The 22,890-nt window shown below is 39.8% G+C and overlaps 1 protein-coding gene across 7 annotated transcripts in view; it reads left to right on the top strand.

The window, feature by feature from the left end:
* Asb3 (ankyrin repeat and SOCS box containing 3) overlaps positions 1 to 22,890 on the top strand; it is a 162,228-nt gene that overhangs the window by 24,850 nt on the left and 114,488 nt on the right. For 6 of the 7 annotated variants that reach the window (XM_028860877.2, XM_028860874.2, XM_028860878.2 and 3 more), the window contains 2 exons: positions 269 to 477; positions 20,900 to 21,058. In XM_028860877.2, the coding sequence (XP_028716710.1) occupies positions 282 to 477; positions 20,900 to 21,058 (355 nt within the window). In that variant the 5' untranslated portion in view covers positions 269 to 281. Of the gene's footprint in view, positions 1 to 268; positions 478 to 3,853; positions 3,941 to 20,899; positions 21,059 to 22,890 lie in introns of all 7 variants that reach the window. The other variant, XM_028860873.2, reaches the window with a different exon arrangement.

The raw sequence follows: 22,890 nt of genomic DNA, 5'->3' as shown, positions 1-22,890 counted from the left end.
TTGGTGTGATGTGAATAGGTAGTCCACAGGAAAGATCTGACAGATATTCCTGGAGGGAGAAAGATTGAAAGTAAAAACTACCCCGGTCATTTAAATAATATTGCTAGGAACTGACATGAGAGATGTTTGGGTTGGGCTATAGCAGAGGCTATGTGTGCCATGACAGTTTCTCCTATTTTTCTCATGTGAGATGCTAGACTGTGATGTGCTGATTTCTAGTTTAGTGTTGTTTTACTGACTAGTATTATCTTTCTGCCTTGTTTTGTAGACTGATCAAAAGGATGGATTTTACAGAGGCTTACTCAGGCACGTGCTCTACAGTTGGACTTGCTGCCAGAGCAGGCAATGTTAAAATTTTACGGAAACTGCTCAAAAAAGGTCGAAGTGTGGATGTTGCTGATAACAGGGGATGGATGCCAATTCATGAAGCAGCTTATCACAACTCTGTAGAATGTTTGCAGATGTTAATTCATACAGGTAAAGTAAATACAAGGTCTGGGAGACTGGGTATGTAAGCTGAAATAGTAAAATAAAAAGATGGTAATAAGTGATAGCATTTGTTTCCTTTTCTATAATCCTAAAATAAGTACCTCTCCTATTAAGGATGATGAGATTTCTGCCTTGGATGGCGTTCCATCTAGACATCTATGAATATTGTCTTTTATATGGAAGTGTTTGTACTTTATTTACTTACTTTACATTTATTTATTTACATATTTGTAGCTAGAGTTTTCCTGCCTTGCCCACAGTCAGGACAAATCTTTGTCACCCACCAGTCCCACAGCCGCTCAGACCCAACCAAGTAAACACAGAGACTTATATTGCTTACAAACTGTATGGCCGTGGCAGGCTTCTTACTAACTGTTCTTATATCTTAAATTAATCCATTTCTATAGATCTATACCTTGCCACATGGCCTGTGGCTTACCGGTGTCTTCACATGCAGCTTGTCATGGTGGCAGCTGGCAGTGTCTCTCTGCCTCAGCCTTCTGCTTCCCAGAATTCTCCTCTCTCCTTGTCCCACCTACTTCCTGCCTGGCCACTGGCCAATCAGTGTTTTATTTATTGACCAATCATAGCAATTTGACATACAGACCATCCCACAACACATACTTATTTAATTTGTGTTTGTGAGGCATGCATGTAGCATGTACTATGCATGTCTGTGGAGGTCAGAGGATAACTTGAGGAAGTTAGTTCTCCCCTTCTGTCATGTGGGTTCTGGGGATTAAATTTAGGTCATCAGTCTTGGCAGCAAGGGTCATTCCCCTCTAAGCCATGTCACTGGCCCTTTTGTTTATTTTTGACTTTTTTTTCCCCTTTGAGACAGGGCCTTATGATATAGCCCTGGCTAACCTGGAACTCATTATATAGAGTAGGCTGGCCTAGAACTCAGAGATCTGCTTGCCTGTTCCTCCTGAGTGCTAGGATTAAAGGCATATACTACCATGCCTAGCCCTTTTGTTTTTATTAATTATGCCGGGTGTTGTAGGGTAGTATGCTGTTTTAATTTTAGCATTTGAAAATTACTCATAATATATATTATTTCTTTTGTCTGGAAAATGAAATAAAACAACAGGGACAGTGCTAGGAGTGTTCTGTTTGGACTAGTCTTTTTAAAAATGAAAATATTTATTCATCTATCTATCTATCTATCTATCTATCTATCTATCTATCTATCAATCATCTATCAGTGTTCTGCCTATTTGTATGTATGCATACCACATGCATGCCTGGTGCCCTCGGTGGTCAGAAGAGGAGGTTCCCCTGTGTAGTGGTATTTGCTCTGCCCATGACCTTGAGCTGTAGGGCCCAAAGGAGGTGGTGCTTCTTGCTGTTGTGACCTCTTAAAAGGAAAGAGAAAAGGGTCACATGTCCCTTCTCCCTATTGCCTGCAAGGTAAATTTGCTCCCAGTCAGATCAGACTTCAGCTGTCTACTCTGTTCTGTGTTTGTGAGTGTATTTCTTCAATTTATATCTTAATAAATCCCTATTACTTATTAAATAGATTCACGTGGATTGATCTTAATAGGATCTGGAACTGGAGTCACAGATGGTTGTAAGCCACTGTGTTGGTGATGGAAACCAAACCCTGGGCCTCTTCGAGAGCAGTAAATTCTCTTAACCACTGAGCCATCTCTGCAGCTCCTAATCTTTTTTTTTTTTGTAACACTTTTCATTGTCCTTACTTTTGAGGAATTTTCCTATTACTTGGGCTTTATATATGTAGTACAGCATGGACCAGAGTACCTGCCTTTATAGTGCTTGCATTGTTAGGGGAGATAGATAAGAAATGGATTAAAACAAAACAAAACAAAAACCCCAATGAGCAGGATTGTTTCATTTTTGAAAAAAAGCAGGAGCAGAATGGAAAGTGATATTGCACATATTTTCATAACTTTGCATAAGGAATGCTGAAAGCTTGAACCATATTTGGCAGCATTCAGTGCTGCCAGCCTGGCTTCTTTCTCCAGGGACAGCCTATGAAGTATAACCCGCACTCCACTGAGTAAAAGGTCTGTGCTGGAGAGACAAGGATGAAGGATAACTACTGGTGATGGAGTGCAGTGTCCAAATGCTTGATTTACATTATTTATCTGCTGTTAGAGGTCATATATATTACACTATTGTTAATCCCACTGGAATAGAAAAGACCATTACCACATTTCTTGATCCAAATTTGAAGTAAACTTTATTAAATACTGACCAGGACTATGGACACTGGCCAGGTCCATATCCAATAATTCCAGTGTTTACATGGGCAAAACCTATAAGGCTCCATACTTCCTGACTTTGTCCAATCGGGTACAAGCATACATTCTGACATACTTCCTGCCTAAGTACGTCTCAAGTACATGTCGAGATCAAACACATCTTGTGCAGTTGGGGCAGCCAACGTTGTTTATGGAAGTGAAAACATATGGCTTGTTATCTTACATCAACAACAGCCCCCAGCATTCCAGGAAGTTACCTATCCTTGGACAAGTGGGGACTTACAGGTTAGAGGCATTTTTTTGTTTTATAGATCTCTTAAGCACAGTTATTAAAACTTAAAACATAACTTAAGCTCTCACACTATCCCCAAAAGTTTTTGTTTGGATTGAGAAGACCAAAAATCAGAGAACTTGACCTATTGAAGGTTACCTAAGTATTTAGTTTGGATTCCTATTTGTCTGACTCTGATGCCCTTGTTTTTTGTTTGTTTGGGTGTTTTTTGTTTCGTTTTGTTTTGTTTTTTCCTACCATACCATCCTTCTAACACTTAACAGAAGTAGACATTAATAGCATTTGGCTAATTTTTTTGAGACAGTGTTTTATTTAGGACCTTGTACTCTGATTCACTGTCCATTTCCTAGGTGTTAGGATTATATGCATGTGTTATCATACCAGACGTATTCAGTGAGGATGAGTATAACTGCCCATGCTATAACACTTTCCTTGTATTTCACTGATCACAGTAAACTTGTCACAGGTGTAGCTGCTTAGACCTTATTACACTGGTTACTTTAAACAGTGTCCTATACGTTTTACCTGAACTATCATCCCTTGGAAACCCCTTGTTACTTAACTGGTTTATATAAAAGCATTCTTTATTATATAATATCTACTTCTGTGACCAACTTGTTGTCTTTTTTTTTTTTTTTTTTTTTTTTTTTTTTTTCGAGACAGGGTTTCTCTGTGTAGCTTTCGCTTTCTGGAGCTCACTTGTAGCCAGCTGCTCGAATCACAGCGATCACCTGCTCTGCTCCGAGTGCTGGGATTAAAGGCCTGCGCCACCAACGCCCGGCTTGTTGTTGTCTTTTTAAATGACTATTTTATTATTTTATGCATATAGTTTTTTTTTTGCCTGCAGGTATATTTGGATACCGCATGTGTGCCTGCTGCCTGAGGAGGCTGGAAGAGGGTGTTGGATCCCCTGGGACTGGAGTTGTAGACAGCTGTGAGCCTCCATGTAGTTTCTAGGAATCAACCTTTTTCCTCCACAAGAGCAGCCAGTGCTCTTAACTGCTGAGCCAACTCTCCAGCCTCTTTTGTGTTTTAAAAATTAACCAAGATGTGGTAGTACATGCCCTTAATCCCAGCATTCAGGAGTCAGAGGCATAGCTCTTGTGAGTTTGAGGACAGCCAGAGTTCCATAGTGAAACCTGGTCTCAAACAAACAGACAGACAGACAGACAAATCCCCAAACAAACCACTACCACCATCAGAATAAAATTATCAGCCAGGTGGTGGTGGTGCACACCTTTAATCCCAGCACTCGGGAGGCAGAGGCAGGCAGATCTCTGATTTCGAGACCAGCCTGGTCTACAGAGCGAGATCCAAGACAGGCACCAAAACTATACAGAGAAACCCTGTCTTGAACGCCTCCCCCCCCAAAGAAAAATTTTCTAAATCTGTCATCTGTTATCCATCCATCCATCCATCCATCCATCCATCCATCCATCCATCCATCTCACCGTTTATTTGAAGAAGTCTAAACTTTTTTAGATACATACATAAGAAGTAGGTATTTTCTCATTGAACCTGGAGGTTGCTGATTGAGCTTGACTGAATGGCCAGCGAGCACAGAGATCTTCCTGTCTTTGCCTTCCTGTGCTGGGATTACATGTTTGTACTATAGCACCCAGCTTGTATGTGGGTCCTGGGAATTTAATTTATATCCTCATGCTTTCATGGCAAGCACTTTATTGGCTGAGCCACCTCCTTAGCCCCTTTACATTTTTTTATTCTCTGCCTTGTTCATACTTACCACTGAACTGTATTCTCTGTCCTACTTTTTTTGGGCGTGTGGGCGGGGGGGATCGTGGTTATTGCTGTTTTTTGAGACAAGGTCTCTGTATTCCTAGCTAACATGGCACTTACTGTAGATCTGGCTGGCTTTGAATTGCCTGGCTATTCCTTTTGATTGCTGGGATTAAAGGAGTGCACCACTATGCCCAGCCTCTAGCCCTATTTTTTAAAGTGATACATAGAACAAAAAATTTTATGAGTTCTATTTGGTGTTTCAAAGCATGTGTATATTATGTAGTATTTAAATATGAATAAACATGCTTATTTCTTGTGTGTGTGCTCATGTGAGAGAAAAGCATTCAGAATCTTTTGAAGATTTTTTTTACTTATATGGAAGTATGTGTGTCTGTGTGAGTGGATGTCAAATGTGCACAGATGCCAGTGAGTCTAGAAGAGGGTTTCAGATCCCCTGGAGCCGGCGTTTCAAGTAATTGTTAGCTGGCTGACTTGTGTGTGTTGGGGGTGGTGGTGGTAACTGCATATGAGTGCCAGTGCCCACAGAGGCCAGAAGAAAGCATTGAGTCTCCTGGCGCTGGAGTTACAGGTGGTTGTTTGCTGCCTGATGTAGATACTGGGAACTAAACTTAGGTCCTCTGTAATAGCAGTGTGCTCTTAAACCCTATCTAATCTAGCCTCTTCACTTAATTTTTGAGGTAGAGTCTCTCACTGAATTTGGAGCTTATTGATTAGGCTAGGCTGTCTGGCCAGTGAGCTTCAGGGATCATGCTGTGAGGACAGGGAGACATCAGTGCTGGGATTCCAAACTTGGTCGTCATGCTTGTGTAGCAGACACTTTCACTGTCTGAGCCATGTCCCCAGTGCCAACATGTCTTATTCTGAGCTGAATATGAGTGACTGAGGCCCAGGAATATGGATTTAAGTTGTACCCAGTAACATGTTTCAACATGCAAGTGGTTTCATGTTAAGATTAACGATTCTATGAGGTTGATGGACAGAGTAAACATTGTGATTGTAGAGTATTGGGATGTTGCAGGTGAAGAGCCAAAATTGTCTAGGGTTATCTTTAGTCTTTTTAGTAATATCCATCTATCAATCCCCCATATCTGTTTCTGAGCTAACATCCTTTTAGCTATTGGGTAAAAAGTTTTGGAGTCTATTAACATAATAAATTATTAGCTTCCAGCAACCCAAAGCTAAGGATGTCATCAGTTAACATATAAAACCTGTAGCACAGCCATTTCCATCTTGCTGTAATCCAAATATCTAATGTTTCCACTATTGTGTTTGGAAGATGTCTGTGTAATATATGCTTTTGGTCTGTGAATATAAAAGTTCATGTGACTGCTTCTACATTGGAACAAAGGAACCTGAATCCATCTTTCCAGACCATGGTTATTCATATTTGGCTCAAAATAGGTTATCTCTTACACCTTTTGAAATAAGGGATGTTTTGCATTGCTAAATCTTGATATTGTAATCTGCTTGACACAAGCTTTTCTCACCTTTGTGATCAGCACTTTTGAGATTTGGCCTCACCAAATTTAGCTCAATTACTGATATATGGTTCTGTTTTTATTTTTTAATTCATTTTCTACCAGGAACCATGTAGTTTTGATTTTGATCTTAGTGGGCCAGTAAAACCCAAAATGATAGTTTTTTTACCTATCATTGTTAAAAGTAATAAGCTAGCTTATTATTTATAAGTAAAAGTATACTTTGTGTCAAAAGATGTAGGATGTGGTTCATTGGAGAATGTTTGGCCCCCACCTTTGTTACTTCTGCACAGATGGCTGACACGGGTCCAGCTCACAAGGTCCCAACTCTTAAGTGAAATCAAGAACTCACAAGGTTTATGGAAGAACTATGTAATCACAGTGCTTGCCCATTAGGAAGTCTTTCATGCCTACTTTGTTTAAAGGTTAGAAAGTAGATGAGGTGCCACTCTGCCTTCAATGGAAAAATGAACAGAGGCTGAGGCATTAAAAACTGAGCCATTTTCTTCAAGTAGCCCTCTTGTCAGGAAAGGAAGAAAGTTAGAGTGATAGTTGATGACTTAGTCAGTACAAAACTGATAAGTTCCTTTGGTAAAATTCACACATTGATGTAAGGGAGCCAGTTAATTATTGGAACTCCAAATCAATTTAGATTGGGTTCTGAAACTCCCCCATCTCTCTAGAGTCTTACTCTGTAGCCCAGACTAATCTTGAACTCACAGTCCTCTTGCTTTAGCCTACCTAGTGCTGGAATTGCAAATGTTCAGCCTTGGCCAGACTGAGCCCTTCTTTAACTTAACAACTTATTGTTGTTAAGTGTGTTTGTGTGTTCACGTGTTTGCATGTATGTGCATGATCTGTGTATGAGAGGGTGAGTATTCCATGGTTCATGCATGGCAACAGAAAACTTTGTGGCTTTGGTTTTCTCTTTCCACCTCTTCGTGTGTTCCCAGGATTGACCTTAGGTTACCAGGCTTATGTGGCAAGTGCTTTTGCCCACTGAACCATCTCACTGAAAACCTTTTTAAAATGTTACTTTGGAGACTTAATTTAGAGCAACTCCTTCAATACATAAATAATGGAATGATTACATATCTACCTGCATTTATTGTTTTATAAAATTCAAAGTATAATCATAATTCCATTGAATCCCCCTAAAGATTAGGCCAGCTAAATGTTTATCCATGTTTCATGGTTATTGAACTTGAGCTACAGAGAGTTTAAGTAGCTTGCTTAGAGTGTAATCCAAATTATAACCTGCAAAGCCAGGATTGTAGCCTGACTCTTCCAATTCCAAATCCAAATATTACCTTCCTGAAATTGTGTTTTTGTTTGTTTTGTTTTGTTTTTAATTAAATTCTTTAACCAAGTCACTGTCCAAACAGAATTTTCTACAATGCTCTACCTAGTTAGTGTAAGGCAGGCACATCACATGCTGACGCTGTCTGGTTGCCAAGGGTACTCCACTTGGGCCACTCTGACCAAGCTCCTTTCCCTTCTTACATTCTGCTAACAGGACAGTAACTCAAGGTGCAGAGTGAATGGCATAGTGCTAGGTTGAGTCTGTGGACTGCACACCTAGTCCCATGTCAGAAGTTTCGTTTCCTTGTGATAGAATGTGAATTTATTTATTTATTTGTTTGTTTGTTTGTTTGCTTTCGAGACAGGGTTTCTCTGTGTAGTTTTGGTGCCTGTCCTGGAACTCACTCTGTAGACCAGGCTGGCCTCAAACTCACAGAGATCCATCTGGCTCTGCCTCCCAAGTGCTGGGATTAAAGGCGTGTGCCACCACTGCCCAGCTAGAATGTGTGTTTATGCAAGTCGTACTTGTGGTTTTCATTTAAGAGGTGAGAATTAAGCTGTTTCCTTGGTGGAATGAATCTCTACATAAATTATTATTGTTTCCCTTCCTAGTCCTGGGGATTGAACCCAGGACCTCATACATGCTAGTTCAGTGTTCTACCAATGGAACTAAATTTTTGTTGCTATTATTGTTTGGGAAATTTAGCTCTTTCTTCTTGTCATTAATTCATTTATTCATCCACCCATTTGTATCTGTATGGACTCAGGGATATTAATTTTGTACTTTGGGTTATAGCCTTATACATTATTATTATCTTAAATAGTTTTGGCTAGATAGGCCTGAATGTCTTTTTGACATTTTTTCTGAGTACATTTTTTACTTTGTGACCCTATAAATATGCTACAGGTTCCTTTTGTATATTCTTATATCCAACCATGGAACCAGCCTTTTTTTATTTTATTTTATTATATTTTATTTTATTATTTTATTAAATACCATTCAGTTCTACATATCAGCCACGGGTTCCTCTATTCTCCCCCCTCCCACACCCTCCCCTTACCTCCAGCCTACCCCCCATTCCCACCTCCTCCAGGGCAAATCCTCCCCTGAGGACTGCGATCAACCTGGTAGACTCAGTCCAGGCAGGTCCAGTCCCTTCCTCCCAGACTGAGCCAAGTGTCCCTGCATAAGCTCCAGGTTTCAAACAGCCAATTCATGTAATGAGCACAGGACTTGGTCCCACTGCCTAGTTGCCTCCCAAACTGATCAAGCCAATCAACTGTCTCACCTATTCAGAGGGCCTGATCCAGCTGGGGGCCTCTCAGCCTTTGGAACCAGCCATTTTTATGAGAACTCATTTCTTTTGTTGGAGAATGATATTTAAAACTAAGATCTAGTTACTGGTGTGTGATTGCTTTTAAACCTTTTCAGTAGAAAGAACTAGAAAATATTTATAATCATTTTGTAGAAATGTAATGTAGAAAATGGATGTATAATCCATGTGTGTATGTGTGTATACATTATAGTTATTTCTATATCTATATTAAGTTAGTACTCTTAAATGGTTTTGTACTCATGTCTGGACTATAATCTACAATTACATTCTAGATTCATTCTGGCTTACCCTGTTACTTATATGTACCCTCTCTCTTTAGCAGAGCTGTAGTACATTATTTGTTTGTTGTAGTCTGTACATAAAATAGTTTTAGAATTGTTCCTGTCTGTCTTGTAAAAAAAATCCAATCCATTATCAACTACAGTACAATGTTTATATACAGTTATGGGGGAGTCATATGTTTGTAGTCAAAACAATATTTTCAGAAATTTTGTTGGGTATCATTTTGTCTCTTCCTCCTTAGAGAGTTTATGATGTATTCTGGAATACAATTAGTTTCTTCTGTCACAGTCTATATTCTGTTTTTTGGTTTTAAAAAAAGGCCTTCATCAATATGGCTTTGTGAGTAAATGTGCTTGCTGTCAAATCTGATGACCTGTTTGAGTTCTACATGCATTCTATGGTACATGAATGTATGTAGATGTAACAGTCTTATTAAATAAGAAACACAGAGCCAAATGCAGAGTTAAAAGCCCAAGAGGTCAGAGCAGTAGCTGAGAGGTGAGACTTAAAACCACCTTCTTACCCTTCCTGCCGCTGCTGTCCTTCCCCTCAGCAAGAGGCCTACTTCCTGTGTATCTGTCTTTTTATTGACTTTCTGTTCTGCCTTCTTATTGGTTGTAAATCCAACCACATGACCTCCTAGTCACTGCCTGTCTTTACAGACCTCTAGGTCTCTGTGGTTGATATTGAGATTAAAGGCGTGTGTCTCCATGCTGGCTGTATCCTTGAACACACAGAGATCTGCTTGTCATGTGATCTGGATTAAAGGTGTGCGCCACCACTGCCCGGCTTCTGCTATGGCTTGCTATTAGCTCTGACCCCCAGGCAACTTTATTTATTAACATACAAATGAAATCACATTTCAGTGGTATTGTGTTCCCCAAAATATTGTGCACTCTAATAAACTTATCTGGGGTCGGAGAACAGAACAGCCACAATATTAAACATAGAGGTTAAGCAGTGGTAGCACACGGCTTTAATCCTATCACTTGGGAGGCAGAGATCCATTTGGATCTCTGTGAGTTTAAAGCCACACTGGAAACAGCCAGGCATGGTGAGTCATGCCTTTAATCCCATGAAGTGAGCCTTTAATCCCAGGAAGTGATGGCAGAAAGGTATATAAGGCGTGAAAACCAGGAACTGACTGGTTAAGTTTTCAGGCTTTCAAGAAGCAGTTCAGCTGAGATCCATTTAGATAAGGACACAGAGGCTTCAAGTTTGAGGAAACAGGATCGGCTGAGAAGTTGGCCAGGTGAGGTTAGCTGTGGCCTGTTCTGTCTCTCTGATCTTCCAGCTTTCACCACAATAACTGGCATCAGGTTTGATTTTATTAAAAAGACCTCCTAACAACTTGCGCTACAAATGTACACATGGGTGCGTGCATGCATGCAAATGAATAAATGAATGTTATAATGTAAAGTATTTAAATGGATAGATTAAGAATACTACTGACCGGTCTTGTGTGTCAATTTGACACAAGCTAGAGTCATCTGAGAGGAAGGAGCCTCAGTTGAGGAAATGCCTCCAGAAGATCCAGCTCAAAGGCATTTTCTCAATTAGTGATCAGTGGAGGAGGGCCCAGCCCATGGTGGGAAATGCCATCCCTCAGCTTGTGGTCCTGGGTTCTATAAGAAAGCAGGGTGAGCAAGCCACATGAAGCAAGCCAGTAAGCAGCACCCCTCCATGGCCTTGGCATCAGCTCCCTGCCTCCACGATCCTGCCCTGTTTGAGTTCCTATCCTGACTTCCTTCAGTGATGAACAGCAATGTGGAAATGTAAGGCAAATAAATCCTTTCTTTTCCAACGTGCTTTTTGGTCATGGTGTTTTGTTGCAGCAATAGAAACCCTAGCTAAGACCAGTTGGTACCAGCAGTAGGGATTGCTTTGACAGGCAGACCGTGCTTTTGTTCGAAGGAATATTGACTTTGGGACTGTGGACTAAAAAACAGTTGAATGCTTTAAATGCTGCTTAATGGGCCATACTAGTAGGAGCATGGTAGACAGTGGTGCTGAGTGTGACTTGATGAACTGTGGGGGCCTTGCTCAAGAGGTTACAGAGGAGAAGAATTTTGGTATGTGGCCTAGAGATCATTCTTGTGATATTTTGGTGAAGAATGTGGCTGCTTTTTGTCCTTATCTGAAGAGTCTACCTGAGACAAAAGTGAAGCATTTTAGATTATAGACTTTGTCATTCATGCGGTTATTAGTGGAAAATCTTTTGAAGATTTATAATGAGAAGGAATGAGCTGAGCAAGGAGAATAACAGATTAAGAAATGGAATAAAAGGTGTGGTGAGCTCATGGCAAGATCCCACCCAGCTAAGTGTCCAGCTTGTGGAAAGAAACTAAAGAAAAGCTTAGAGCTCAGTTTTGGTGGTGCACATCTTTAATCCCAGCACTTGAAAAGCAGAGACTTGCAGATCTCTGATTTTGAGGCCACTCTGGTATACAGAGCAAGTTCCAGAATATCCAAGCTTAGGCAGTGAAGGTAACTATTGAAAATAGAAAGTTGGTGAAGATATATTTGAATCAGGGGGCCATGTTCCAGCCCCAGTAAGCAGCAGAACTTGGCAGCTTTGGCCATGTGGTTCTGGAGTTAAGGTGAAAGGGTTAAACTCTTCCACTTTCAAAACTGAATTTAGGTTCCAGTTCTCTGAGAAGGATAAACAGGTATCTTTTCCAACAAAGGGCTATTTATCTCAAGGCCCTTATATTCAGGGTCAAGGGAGAGTACAAACAAACACAGAGGACAAACCCAGCAGCCCCTTCTGAGTCACATTCAAGCTTGTGCAGATGTGTCCAAAAATTATGACTAAACCTCAGCCAATTAAAAATATGCTAAACAAGCCAGGCAGTGGTGGCACACGCCTTCAATCTCAGCACTCTGGAGGCAGAGGCCAGCCTGGTCTACAGAGTGAGTTCCAGGACAGGCTCCAAAGCTGTCTCAAAAAAACAAAAACAAAAACAAAAAACAAAACAAAACAAAACAAAACAAAAACGAAACAAAGTAAGCAATTAGGTAGCTAATCCTGAAACTCCCCTTGACTGTGCTTAAAATGAGCTTTTACGTCCCTTTAGGAGTCATCGCTATTTTGTACAGGTTTGTGACCCCACATGTATGTGGTATAACAAATGTTCTTTGTTCTTGCATACTATTTGAGTCTGGGGTCTTCTTCAGCGTTTCCTCCGATCCTACATACGATGTGTTGGAGGCAGAGGTATCAGGACAGCATCAGTCTTTGGATGCCAGGCCCATAAGGAGAGAATTTTTTTTGTGGAGGAGGAACATGGGGAAGACTGACTTTATTTTGTCAGTGTCTTCTTTGTCTATAGTTTGGGCTGAGTCTTGGCAGCAGGTGTTGCGTTGGGGCATCTTGCCCAGTGGTCATTGTTATCAGCAATTCAGATGGCATTGTCATTTTGTTGTTCCATATCTTCTTTGGAGACTGTGAATCATTATTAGGAGCTGGGAGTCTCTTGTCTGTTATAGTAAGCTTTTTATTAAATAGTTTAAATGCCATATTCATCAGATGTTTGATAGATTTGAGGACTGTTACTTGTTAAATATATCTGAGCTAAACAAACTTAGGCTTAATCTTGAAAATATATCTAAGTTTGGTAACGGCAACCAGGGCATCATCTTACCTTGTAGATATATTAGTCAAAAGGACCTCTCAGGTTTTGTTTTGCTCTTATTTTTTTAAGTATATCTTTAGACATTATAGGAGCAGTTAGACTACAGTTTATTTATAGACTATAGATGTGATGCTGACAATCTTTAAGAAATATGTTTGGACTTTTTTATGAAATTCTGAATAGCTAAGAGTTCAGTCCTATTATTTTATAGAAGGCCAATCATATAGAGAGCCCTGTAACCCAGAGGGCTGTAATATGATGATTTATTATTAATCTGTATTTTTAATTATATATTATATTTTTAAATAAGTTTGACATGGGACCTCAATTTTCTTCCCTCCTTTAAAGAGCATGATCCCATTTTTAACATAAACATTTTGCACTGAAGAATCATCTGCTTTTTAAATAAAGAAAACTAACCAGTGTTAAGTTAATATGGTCAAAAATTTAACATATTTCCTCTGGCCTTTTACAATTTTTTTTAATGTATTTTTTGGTCAGGCTTTTTATCTCTGTTCCTCTGATTTAGCCAGACATTTTTATTTTGGACATCCTTTTCTCTCTCTCTCTCTCTTTTTATTTTAGATAACATTAAACCTTTTACCAAAGTCCTTTTTGTAGTTTCTTTTTAATAATTTAGAATATTGCATAGGTACAATATCTTAAACAAGAGTAGAAATATATACATATATATGTATATATATACACACAAAAAATTACCTTAAATTGTATCAATATATAAAAATCTGTACCAATGTGAAACATGATTAGTTTTTCTTTACCATTACCAATAATAATTTGTAACCAATTTCCCTGAATGATGATGAGTATTTATAACCCATTGAATCCAAATGACCAAAACCCATATATTTTTCCCCCATGGAAACAAAAGCATAATTTTTCCAAACATAATATATTTTATTTTTATTTTAAAGTCAAGACTTGAAAATATATAGGCTGTTTTAATAGTGCAGTTTCTTAGCCAGTGTCAGGACAGGAAAGGGTTAAGGTGGGAGAGTCACCAGCTGTAAATTATATGAACACAGTGAAGAACTTAGCTCAGGAAGGGAGGGGGAGCAAGTGGTGGCTGCCCAGGCTGTCAGTATTCCTGTTTAAAAAAAAAAAAAAAAATCGTTAGTTTCCCCCACCACACAATTAATTCCAGACTCTCCCTTTAATGCACCAAATGTTTAAAAGTCCTCCAAATGTGTTCAAACAAGGTCCAGGGGGGTGGAGCTCATTGCCTGCCCCACGATAGTATTTTTCAAGAACATAAAAGAGGATGAACAGATCATAAACATACACATACAAAACCAAACAAATCCACCAGTGTTTGAAAAAGATGGCAGCCTGTCCTGTTCCCAGGCACCTATAAACTACCTGTGGCTACCACAACCAGATTCGTATTGGAGTCCCCTAATTCCAACAAATTGGAACTCACAGGTTCTACCAGAAGGGAGCACTGAGTGTCCTAAGACTTTGAGACCAGGAGGAAGTTAATGGAGTGTCCTCCCTTCCTCAGTTGTTCTCTAGTTTGTGTCTGGTCACAAACCAGGGCAAAGACAAAACAGACAGAGCAAAGACACATAAAGACACAGTCCCAAACTCACTGATCTGCGGAGAACAGAGAACAGAAATGTTTTAGAACACTCCATTAATGAGTTTGGGGGGTGAAAGGTAAACAGCACTGGTTATTGCATGGAAAGGTCACCTCACGACAGAACCCAACAATACTTTTTGGAGCTTTATCAGGAGGGAAAAGGGTTGGGGGGAAGGGGACCAGGCCTGGTGAGAGAGAAAGATGGGGGAGGGAGCAGAGCAGAGCAGAGAGAGAGCATGGGTGTCTGCATCTGGCCATTTAAGTGGGGTATGTAGTTGCCCACGCCCGCTGATAACGTAAGATGCAAGAACCCACGCTGAGCATGTGCCAGAGTGAGGGCAGGATCCTAACATTCCAGACTTTTTGTTTATTATAAAAAAGTGAGTGAATAGGAATAGGGGTGTTGTTTCTCCTGGAAAAACTGCTTCTAGCTGACTTAGTGGGCATCATTTGGCTCTTAGGGGCGTTTAGGGAAGGGGCCCTTCTGAGGTAGACAGGCATTCTGGGATGATGGGCTGTCCTGCTGCCATCCTAACAGGGGGCCCTAGTGTTCCCGGCAAATTCACCATATGTCGGGTTCGAGAAAACGTTGAAGGAAGACCCCAGACTCAAATAGTATGCAAGAACAAAGAGCATTTATTATACCACATGCATGTGAGGTCACAAATCTGTACAAAATGGCGATGACCCCTAGAGGGACGTGCAAGCTCCTTTTAAGCACAGCCAAGGGGAGTTTCAGGGTCAGCTACCTAACTATTTAGCATATTTTCAATTGGCTGCAGTTTAGTCTTATCATTTTGGGACGTATTTGCATGCACATTTGTCCTCAAGATACTGTGAGGTTGACTTAGACCTTCTGTGTTTGTTTCTTTCCCTCCCTTGACCCTGGATATAAAGGCCTTGTAGTTAAATGTCCCTTTGTTGGAAAGGCACCCATTGTATTTAAAAGCAGCGGACTGTGTCCTTGGTGGGTTGGAGCCAAGAGGCACCACAGAAAAATCCCTCACTCCATGCAGACAGCGCTCATGTGGAGGATTTTATTAAGGGAAGGGAAGAAGGGATGTAGAGTACACCTCTGGAGATAAGAGAAGAAGAGAGGAAGAGAGAAAAGAGATGGGAACAGGGGAAGAGAGGAGGTGCAGACTCCCCTTGTGGGGAAAGAAAGGAAGAGAGAGGGAGGGGTGGGCGTGGCCACCTCTCTCAAACCGGCTATGCAAATGGGGCTACAAAGGATGATGTTGTCAGGATCCTGAGTGAGCCAAGGTACTGCTTACTTACTGGCAAGTTTCCTAAGACCGGGTAATGCTTAAATGCTGGCAACACCTGTTTGTTCTTCTCAGAGAACTGGGCTCTAAATAAAGTTTTGCAAGTGAGAGAGTTTAACCCTTTCAAAGGATAGAAGAAAGGGGCTATGGAATTTGCCTCTGTAACTAAGGAAAGTTATTTGAACTGTGGGGGAATCACTCGAAGTTTCAGAGAAGAATTTTAGTATGTTGCCTAGAGATCATTCTTGTGATATTTTGGTGAAGAAAGTGGCTGCCTTTTGCCACTCAGAAGAGTCTGCCTAAGGCTAAAGTGAAGAGTTTTGGATTAATTCTGTTGGCAGAGGAAATCTCAGAACAGCATAAAGAAAGGAACAAACTGCACAGGGTAAATTAGAAAATGTAAGATTTAAGGAGAAAAGGGACACCAGAAAGTGCAATAAAGTTAAATCCTGTGTTCAAGCACATAAACAGGTTAAGAAATGGAATAAAGGGAGTCATGACCTAAGGGCAAGATCCCACCCAGCTAAGTTTCCAACTAGTGAAAAAGAACTAAAAAAAAGCTCAGAGGCCGGGCGGTGGTGGCGCACGCCTTTAATCCCAGCACTCGGGAGGCAGAGGCAGGCGGATCTCTGTGAGTTCGAGGCCAGCCTGGACTACCAAGTGAGTTCCAGGAAAAGGCGCAAAGCTACACAGAGAAACCCTGTCTCGAAAAAAAAAAAATAAATAAATAAAAATAAAAAAAAAGAAAAGCTCAGAGGCAGGTGTAGTGGTCCACACCTTTAATCCCAGCACTTGGAAGGCAGAAACTGGTAGATATCTGAGTTTGAGGCTAGCCTGGTGTCGAGATCCAGTTTCAGTACAGCCAAGCTTAGGCAGTGAAGGACAGAAAGCTGATGAAGATGTAATTGAACGTGGGGTGGGGGACATCTCAGCCCCAGTAAGCAGCAGAACTTGGTAGCTTCGGCCACGGGTTTCTGGATTTAAGGATAGAGGAAAGGGGTTATGGAATTTATCCCTGAGACTAAGGAAAGCCACTGAGGCCAGGCATGTGTCAGGGGTGTTCCTGAATGGAGGCTTAGAGATACTGTTTTGTGAAGTTATGAAGGTGAAGCCTGGATTGCCTTGGAGACTCCAAGATGTTGGAGATGCAAGAACCATAGGATGGATACCTGCTGAGGAGAGCTGCTAACAGGGAGTGGAAACAGTCCAAGAAAAAGAAGTGTGTTGTAGTCAACAAACCTGAGTTGAGTTGGAGATCTGAAGAGTGCTTTGACATCAAACAGGGAGCTATAGAGTTTGGAGTTTGCCCAGATTGTTTTTGGTTTTGCTTTGGTCCAGTATTTCCTCACTGTCTTCTCTTTCCTCTGTTTTAGAATAGTAATTTTATATTCTGTGCCGTTATATGTTGGAAGTATGTGATCTGCTTTTTGGTTTTTATTTTATAGGGGATTACAGTTAAGAGATTTCATGAATCTCCGAAGAGACTTTGAACTTTAGACTTTTAAATATGTTTGTGATTGTGTTATATGAGACTATAGGGACTTTTGAAGTTGGACTGGTTGCATTTTTGCATTATGGTGTGGCTACAAGCCTTTGGGGGCCAAGGAGTGGAATGTGGTGGTTTGAAAGAAGATGGCACTCAATGAGAGTGCCACTCTTAGGAGGTGTGGCTTTGTTGGAATAGGTATGGCCTTGTTGGAAGAAGTGTGTCATTGTAGGGGCAGGCTATGATGTCCCCTATGCTCTGGATACCACTCAGTCTCAGAGACCATTTGCTGTTGCCTGCAAGATGTAAGACTCTCAGCTCTAGCTCCAACACTATGTCTGTACTTTGCCTTGTCCTACCATGATGAAAATGGACTGAACCTCTGAACTGTATGCAAGTCACCCCAATGAACTGTTTTTCTTTATAAGAGTTGTTGTGGTCATGATGTTTCTTCACAGCAATAGAAACCCTAATACAAGTATTTATCTTCCTTCTCTTCAGTATTGGAAAACATCCCGAGGGCTACCCTGGCCTAGGTATCCTGTATCCTGTTGTTAGGTGTCCTGTTTCTGAGTCTCTTGGTGCTTCTCTTGGCACTTTTTTATCCATTGGAAGTTCCTTCCTCTGTGAAGTACTACCACATTTTCCTTTGCCTGTCTTTAAGGCATGGTTTTTATTGCACAAGCCTAAGCTCCTCGCATATTTGTCTTGTTATATTTTGTTTTTAAAAAAATTTTTTTTGGTTATTTTTACCAGTCCTTACCTATTCTCAGCAACCTGAGTCATATTACCAAGTTTAAAACCAACAAGTAGTTCTAGCAGCATTTTATTGAAATTATACTAAATTTCCTAATTATTTGGGTAAGAATTGTTGTCTGTGTAATCTTAAAATTTTACATTGAGGAACTCTACCATTATCAATTATGTACAGTCTTTGTAGTTTCTCATGTCATTTATATCCATAAATCTATAAGGTTATTACCTGAAGTACTGATGAATCTCTCAGTAAATTGACCAGATTAAGGATCTCATTCTAATCACCTCTGGGACACTGTGATAAGGCACTTTTAAAGTGAGTGACTGTATACCTATTTGTTGTGTATCCTGTGATGTGTGAGGCTACTTTTGTGAGTACTTACAACTGTGTTTTGGATATTCAGGCTTAGACTGCCTGTTCCATCAGTGAGTTACAATTATAAGAATTACTTAAAATAGATGACTAGTTTTGTCAGGAGAGTTAGTTTCAATTCTATTAATTCAAGAACATGGTTTTAGAAGTCCTTTGTTTTGCTTATTCCTCCTTTCAGAAGTGCCTTTATCATTTACTTTTTAATCTTTTGTGCTTAGAATTATTTTGTATATAAAAGCAGAGGTAAGAAGAACCTCTTGGAGTTATTCTGTGCTTTTAAAAATACTTTACTATAAACATTATTTACATAATTTAAGTATTACCAGAAGCCTCAGTTTTTCATCAGAATTTTCACCTTAACTCCGAAATTTCTTGTGAATTGTATTGTTTGGTTTCTTTGAACTCTTTTTTTTTTTTTTAAAGATATAGTTATTTATTTATTATGTATACAGTGTTCTGTCTACACACCAGAAGAGGGCACTAGATCTCATAGATGGTTGTGAGCCACCATGTGGTTGCTGGGAATTGAACTCATGACCTCTGGAAGAACAGCCAGTGCTCTTAACCTCTGAGCCATCTCTCCAGCTCCCTTCTTTGAACTCTTTTTCTTTCTTTTATAAGTGCAGTTTTCATTAACTATTAAACTATGTTATTAAGGTAGTAAAGGACTTAAGGGGGTCCCTGCAGTGTCATACAGGGAGGCGAACCACATGTAGTGATAAGAGTGAAAACCTAGGGTTGGGGATTTAGCTCAGTGGTAGAGCACTTGCCTAGCAAGCACAAGGCCCTGAGTTCTATCCTCAGCTCAAAAAAAAAAAAAAAAAAAAAGAATGAAAACCTGATGCAGGTTTTCTAAATAACAGGAAGTTTATTCCCAATATATTTAAGTTCGGTACAATTTGATAAAAAAAAAAAAAAAGTTTCCTGGTACAATACATTTTTGTTGTACAAGGAAGCATAATTATATTTAAACTTGATTCAGGTTACAATTCATTTCTTCCTGGAAATGGATTCTAGAAATAGACTACCTGTAACTAGCTTAAGGACCTAGGGTTCTGGTTTGTTCTTGGTCATACAGATAGTGTAGAGGTCATTTGGGCTACTAGCTACCTCTGGTCCTGGTTGTGGGAACTTGGGGGAGCCTTTGGCTATAAGGGTCATTTAGATTACTAGCCACTTCTGGTCTAGGTTGTAAGAGCTTGATGTGGCCTGGCCCAACAGATAATATAGATCTCGAGGGTGTTTATCACTCCCAATTCTCAGCTTTCTGGATGGAAAACAGGTTTTTCATCCTTCCTGTTGAAAAGACAATCCTGTGTGTTTAACAGTTCTGGTTTCTCTGGAGATCTGTATATACAAGGACCTTCATGCTATCCTCCCAACAAGGACTTTTTAAGTGATGGGAAGACAGCTGGTAGAGTGCTTGCATGAGTCCCAGCACTGAGGTAAAAGTTATGGGCATGGTAGTATTTCAGTGGTAGAGGCAGAAGACTCTTTGGGATTCCTGGGCAGCCTGTCTAGCCTAACTGTGGCGCTCCTTTTTCAGAGGAGGTGGATGGTGGTCCTGAGGACAAAATGAGGACATCCTCTGGCCTCTGAAAGATGTTCCCATGTGCACATTTACTTCCCTTTCCACATATGTGCACACGTGCACATGCATAAAGAATGAAAAGAAGTATTCAGAATTACCTTGATATTAGTTGGATATAAGGAAGTAATGCTAGAGATTTTCCTCATAGAAATTTGGAAATAGGTGGGTGGTGGCACTCGCCTTTAATCCCAGCACTCGGGAGGCAGAGGCAGGTAGATCTCTGTGAGTTCAAGGCCAGCCTGGTCTACAGAGTGAGTTCCAGGAAAGGTGCAAAGCTACACAGAGAAACCCTGTCTTGAAAAAAAAAAAACAAAAAAAGAAAAAAAGAAATTTGGAAATGAGTTTGGAAATAAAATCAGGTTTATTAATATTTCGGTAAGGCTTGCCTAAGTAAATATTTGGTGCTGCATCTGCCTCAAATCTTGCTTTTCAACCCTTGTTACTCCCTCTTTTCCATCACAAGTTGGAGTAGGAAAACCTGAAGTGAGTTGTCAGAACATGGTTCAAGAATGGGGTTGTGTGAGGAGAATTCAGAATGCTTGTGAGACAACTCCAAAAAAAAAAAAGACGAGTCCTGTGATGTCAGTTTCTTCAGAACATAAAATTGTTCTTGCAGTGTATTTTAATGCTCCTCTCAGCTGTAGCAGATAGGACTGAGTTTACTTCAGATTATTCATTACAAATGGCTATTGCCCTTATGGAAAAATATGGTTTTGCCATGTTTGGTTTGTCCTTGTGATTTTACACTTTATTCATGTAACTCTTCTTAACCCTCAGAGTATAAGTTGTCTGATGCTTTGAATAAAGTTGGCTGTTGCATAAGACTTTAGTTGCGTCATTTTTCAGCTCCATTCTGTTAGTTTCACTGCCTCTACAGTGGAGTCTGTCCTCACAGAGCTGTTCCTTGGTAACACTTTAGTATTTAGTAGTTTAGTATTTCATTCAATTCCTCATATAGTTTTTGTTTTTCACACTCAATAAGTAGAACTGATAACCTTCTGGCTAACGTGTTTCCCTTCTTCCACAGATTCATCTGAAAACTACATTAAGACAAAGACTTTTGAGGGCTTCTGTGCATTACATCTTGCTGTGAGTCAAGGACACTGGAAAATCACACAGATTCTTTTGGAAGCTGGAGCAGATCCTAATGCAACCACTTTAGAGGAAACCACACCATTGTTTTTAGGTGATGTATGCTATTTTTGATACAGATGTACATTTAAAAATACTTTTCTTTGTGAAACTGTTACAGAATTTTTTTTGCAAGTATTATACCCCTTTCCTTTGATTCTGAAACTGAAAAGCTATTTTTAAAGATTTCACTTTGGTTTTTCTACTCTTGGGTGGTGGTAGTATATAACTTGAAAATGTTATATTTAAAGCTGCAAAACCCATTGTGAATTGAAGCTGCCCTGTTGTCCAGGGCAGTGCTAAAGACCAGTAGTGCTTGACTTGGAGCAATCATTGCAAGGTTATCTGCTAAAATCTTGTTTCTTTTGTTTTGTTTGTTTGTTTTGATTTTTTTTCGAGACAGGGTTTCTCCGTGTTGTTTTGGTGCCTGTCCTAGATCTCTCTCTGTAGACCAGGCTGGCCTCAAACTCACAGAGATCTGCCTGACTCTGCCTCCCAAATGCTGGGATTAAAGGTGTGCGCCACCACTGCCCGATCTTGTTTCCTTTTTTTTTTTTTTTTAGTATTAAAGATTAAGGTTCTATGGAAGAAATAATCATTTATTGCTTGTGGATCATGAGTCAGACTTCTTCATTGTGGAACTTTTAATTCCTTAAGGATCACAGCCAAATCCTAAGTTGTATATTGCTAATAACAACTTTTTAAATTTTTATTCCCTATTTCTTTTTGGTTCTGTTGGTTTTTTAGTGACATTTTTGATTAACTGCTTGACTCCAATTGATTGAGACATGAGGAAATTCAGAGGATGTTGTTGAAGTAGAATTAGTATATCTAGACTGTAGCTTTGGTTCTACCACATATAACTTGTATTTTTTATTGCATGCTTGTTGCTTCATTTATAAAATGAGAGTATTGTATCTGTCTAGATTTTGTGATTCACATGAGACTAAAATGAAATATCTTTGGAAGTAGTTTTTTTTTTTTGTGAATGCATAAATATTTATTTTATGTGTCAGGGTTGGGGAGTTAGCTCAGTGGTAGAGCACTTGCCTAGCAAGTGCAAGGCCCTGGGTTCGGTTCTCAGCTCCGGGGAAAAAAAATAATAAAAATTTTATGTGTCATAAAATTCAACTTTGAGGTAGGTAGGTAGATAGGTGTGTGTGTGTGTGTGTGTGTGTGTGTGTGTGTGTGTGTGTGTGTTCCCAACATGTGAGAACCTGTGTGCATAGATAGATAGAGGAAGACATTAGTTTCCTGCTCTGTCACCTTCTAAATTATTCCCTTGTCACCTATTTGTCTTACTGAACCTTAATCCTTCTGTTTCTGTCCCTATAGCCCTGAGGTTATAGGTTCAAGGCCATGTCTAAGGTTTCATGTAGGTGCTGGGAATTTGAACTCAGGGCCTGATGCTTGTATAACAAGCACTCTTAGCTGCTAAGTCATCTCCTCAGCTCCAATTTCTAAGAATTTGATAGTCAGTGAGGCTACAAAATCATTCCATCACCCACAAATTCCATCTTCCTACTTTGTTTTGTTTTCAGGATCTTCCTATGTAGTTCATGCTGTGGCCTTGAACTGGAGGGGATCTTCCTTACTCTGCCTCCCAATTGTTAGGATAAAGGCATGTGGCTACCATACTAGGCTTTGTGCCAATTTTAATTTTTCATCCCTAACCCCTGACAGCTATTGATCTGTTCACATTCCCCTATTTCACATTTCACAGAATGTCATAAATATATGAAACAATGTACTATGTAACCTTTGAGATGACTTTAAAAAAAACAAACAAACAGTATAATGTTTTTAGAATTCATCTGTATTGTTACATGTATTGATGGTCTGTTCCTTTTTATTGATGGATAGTACTGTATTCCATTATATGGATGT

This window comes from Peromyscus leucopus, chromosome 10, assembly GCF_004664715.2.
Source record: "Peromyscus leucopus breed LL Stock chromosome 10, UCI_PerLeu_2.1, whole genome shotgun sequence".
NCBI lineage: Eukaryota > Metazoa > Chordata > Mammalia > Rodentia > Cricetidae > Peromyscus > Peromyscus leucopus.
This window is presented reverse-complemented; position numbering and strand designations above follow the sequence as displayed.